This window comes from Parasteatoda tepidariorum, chromosome 6 (genome assembly GCF_043381705.1).
Source record: "Parasteatoda tepidariorum isolate YZ-2023 chromosome 6, CAS_Ptep_4.0, whole genome shotgun sequence".
Taxonomy (NCBI): domain Eukaryota; kingdom Metazoa; phylum Arthropoda; class Arachnida; order Araneae; family Theridiidae; genus Parasteatoda; species Parasteatoda tepidariorum.
In genome coordinates, this window is record NC_092209.1 from 39007177 (window position 1) to 39011137 (window position 3961).

The 3961-nt window shown below is 26.5% G+C and overlaps 1 protein-coding gene across 3 annotated transcripts in view; it reads right to left on the reverse strand.

The window, feature by feature from the left end:
* Window positions 1-3430, reverse strand: part of LOC107443263 (lon protease homolog 2, peroxisomal) — a 24456-nt gene extending 21026 nt beyond the window's left edge. Inside the window, exon 1 of one of the 3 annotated variants that reach the window (XM_016057073.4) lies at window positions 3121-3430. In XM_016057073.4, the coding sequence (XP_015912559.1) occupies window positions 3121-3275 (155 nt within the window). In that variant the 5' untranslated portion in view covers window positions 3276-3430. Of the gene's footprint in view, window positions 1-2356; window positions 3018-3120 lie in introns of those variants that run through there. The other 2 variants (XM_043053029.2, XM_016057075.3) reach the window with 2 other exon arrangements.
* Window positions 3431-3961: the final 531 nt, after the last annotated feature.

Below are 3961 nucleotides of genomic sequence, written 5' to 3' on the forward strand. Positions count from 1 at the left end.
GAATATAAATTTCTGAGATTTTAAATCTGTTATTTTACCTTAATTTTAATTAAAAAATATTTTAAAACCTGCTGATTACTTATAGTATAATTAAATTTCAATATAATGCATGGCAACTGTTGGTAGTTTTGAAGTTTATATATTTTCTTGGCAAACTTCAGTTTTTGACATTTTTGACGGGTTTTTGACGGTTTAAACCAGTACTATACCCTTGTCATGTCAAAAACCACTTTTTGACGTCAAAAACCCAACCCTGCTCGAAATATTTTAACATTTATCTCTTTTTGTTTTAAAAACTACGGTCACAAAACCAAATTTTGGTGGCGAAAATTCTAAATAATTATAAATGAAAATGTGTTAAATTACAATGTGTCAATCTGTTTAATTATTGAAAATCAAAATACAAAAACACTTAATCATCTTATTCATTATATGTAAAATCAATTTTCATTTATTCCTCTTTTAACTCCTTTTCCCCAAGCATGCGATTACAAAAAAATTCTTTTAATGTTCTCTATACTACAAGTTCATATTTCAGTTTTGTATGAATAAAACTGAAATTCGAAACTATTCTTTCAATTGATGCTCAGCTGCATGCATTAAAATGTAGTCATACTAATAATATTATAGCAGAATAAAATAACATGCAATTATGAAATTTATTCCTATAACTGTATTAAATATTGATAGTAATTTAATTAAACCCTTGAATTGATTGATAAGAAAAATTAACTCTTTTAAACAAACATTTATAGTTTTATAAATTATAATTAGTTTACTAATTGGGGAATATATTATAGGAACGATTTATTGGAAATATTCACGTACATGTAAACAGAAGTGCAAAAAATTCTCAGACCCTAATATATCTTCAGAATAAAAAAAATTTGGGATCAAAAATTCCCGACCCCCAAAAAACTTTAAGAGTTTTTTTTTATTATTATTTTTAGCATAATAACATTTTAAAATATTTTTGGAAAGTAAAGTTTGTATAGGAAAAAAAAAATTCATTTGATTTTACACAATTTTTGAATAAACAAGCTTATGTGTTAAAAAATATATTGAAATAGTTATAATTCATTCAATTATAAGTCCCACTCTTAAACTTAAGAAATTTAAATTAATAAATACACAAATTCACATTTAATGTTTTTTTAACAAGGAAAAATTTTGCTAAGTGTCACATTTTTTAAAAATAAAAAAAATTGTAGATTTTTTTAAACCTAACATTTCTCTGCGGGAGACTGAATTTCACTCAAAACCTGGTTCAAATGATTAGACATATTCTGCAATATAAGTAATAACAAATATTAAGAATGAAGAAAATATATTTATAGGTCGAGATCAGACAATTATTGACTAAGACTTCAGTTTTACTTAATCTAAAAAATCTGCCTAAATTGAGGCATAAAAGAATTAAAACCAGTATTTAGATTAATAATAATTAACAACTTATAGTTATTAATTATAATATAAACTGAATAGTTACAATATAGCAAATATTATTGATCTTAAAGTAAATATTATTGATCTAGAGTACCATGTTTAAAAAAAAAAACAATTAATAGTTTCAATAATTTTGGCTATATATTATGTAAATGATATAAAATATAAATCTTAATTATAGTAGCATATAATGCATGATTTAATATCTAATAAAATATCTTCAATGACAAAAAAGAAACTTGACTCAGTTTTTTGACAGATTTCTACGTTTTTAACACTAATCGACAGGTTTGTAACACTTTTTGATAGGTTTTTGACATCAAAAATCCAACCCTGATTCAAGTGCTTCAATTGCGAACAAAGACATTGCTGGTAAATTTTACTTTCAAGCACAAAACTTTTAGCACGATAGCATCATAGCTACAAAAGGGCTCGAATTTTAACAGTATCTTTCTTTTGGGTAATTTTGCATAGATAATCTTATTTAATAATAAATATTTCCCATTTCCAAGACATTTTATTTGGTTTTTATCACTGTTTTCTTTCAATAAATAGGAACACTTAGAGAGCTTGTGTAAGATTTGTAAATATTTATTATTAAAATTATTAAACTCATTAAAATTTACATAAGTAAATGGGAGGTTGTTCTGTATCATGATCTGTGCCGTCAGCTACAATCACTAAGGTGCCAAATAGCAAATTTTTTTTAAAAAATATGCAGTTTGTCCGGGGGTGGCTACGAGTTATACCCTTTGAGACGGTCCCTTTCTGTGGTGTTTCTCGTGGGCTCCTACCAAGTTGCCAAGATTTGGCGATTATTTCTCCACAGAACACGATACGGAAATCTCCCCAGTATATGAAGGTAGAGGGGAAAGGTCTATTTTGAGAAATTAATATCTTAAATACATACTTCTTTCATTCTAGCTCATCTCTTCTTAGATATAGCTTCTTACATTATTATTATCAAGTCATTTTAATTAATTTCTAATTTGATACTTCTAAAACTTACTTTTTGAGAAAAGAAGCAAAATATTTTTGAATTTCAAAAAATATAAGAAAGGAGGAAGAATAATACAGTTTTGTTTTAATCAACAGGATAAACATAGTAATGAATATTTCCCACTTTTAGCTGCAAAATATAGAATTTACTTTCATAAATATTTGCTATTTTAAAAAAGTTTTCAACCTGCAGCTATAAAATTACAACAAAACTAAAAAGTGGACTATTTTTTAATCCCCCTCATAATCAATATAAAAGGTATAGTGGCCATTCCCAATTGCATAATTTAAACAAAAGAATTAATTACAAGTATAATGTTAAATTTTTAACACAGCCAACTCGAGGACGTCATCAAATTTGGGAGAGAAAAAAATCAAAACTATTTATTTAAATCATGATTACGAAATATTCCCAAATTAAAATGCAAAAAGCTAGAGATTCTCAAAAGAATTGATAACTAAATCTTGAATAAACTTCCGTAATAAAAACACATTGAGAAGAAAAATTTGTGAGCCGCCGTTATTTTGATTGTTTATGTTTGCCTGTCAAAATAAACATGTGCGCACACACAGCTGTATAGTAAGTCCGTACGGTTCCAGGACACTTTTGGACATTTATGTTGCTACGTAAGTCAATGCGATGTATATTATAACAAAATTTATAAATGTACATACTTTTTTTCATTAGATACAGGTATTCTAATCGATGCCCCAGGAAATAATACTCCATCAATAATTAATAAAGGGAGCCTTCGCGGCAGCTTGATATTAGAAGTCGCCATTTTTGACGCTAATACAACGCCCTCTATGGAGGTTATCAGATCTCTCATCACCCCATCCAGCAATTAAGAGCAGCAAGGTTTCTGTTTAGTTTCGAGGGACAAAACAGCTGAAAACGAAAGTCATAATGAAGAGAAACCTGTTACGCCAAGTTTAGAGACTGATAATACGTGAGCTAATTATTGGATGACAGATTTTTCCTCTCTACGCGAATACTGAACGGTAAGAAGATAACAATAAGGAAAGTAACAATCTGTGTTTCCGCCTATATTGAGTGTAAATAATACTTTTTTTTTTTTCATTTTTGGAATAAAACTGGTTTGGTTATCAACTAGTTGATCTCTTTTTTAGTTTCTTTAATAGAGAAAGACGAATTAAAAAAAGTAGTTATAATAAATGTATTATTAATACTGTAAAGAGTTTTTTTTTTTTTTTTTTTAAATTTATATAGGATTTATATTTATATAAGGAAAAATTATCAGAACGATTTGTGAAAAAATCTATTTAAATGAAAAGAAAAAAATAATTTTTTTATTCAACAATTAATTCAAATAGTTAAATGAAATTAAAGTAAAAGGATTTAGCTAGGAAACAAATGTTGAATTCTGTAACCTTCATATAATTCTGCATTATAATCGAATATGAAGGACTAATCAATTAAACTATTATGACGTATTGTTAATCTAATTTATTATTAATATAATTTATTGTGTCCATAAATATTAATTGTATCATA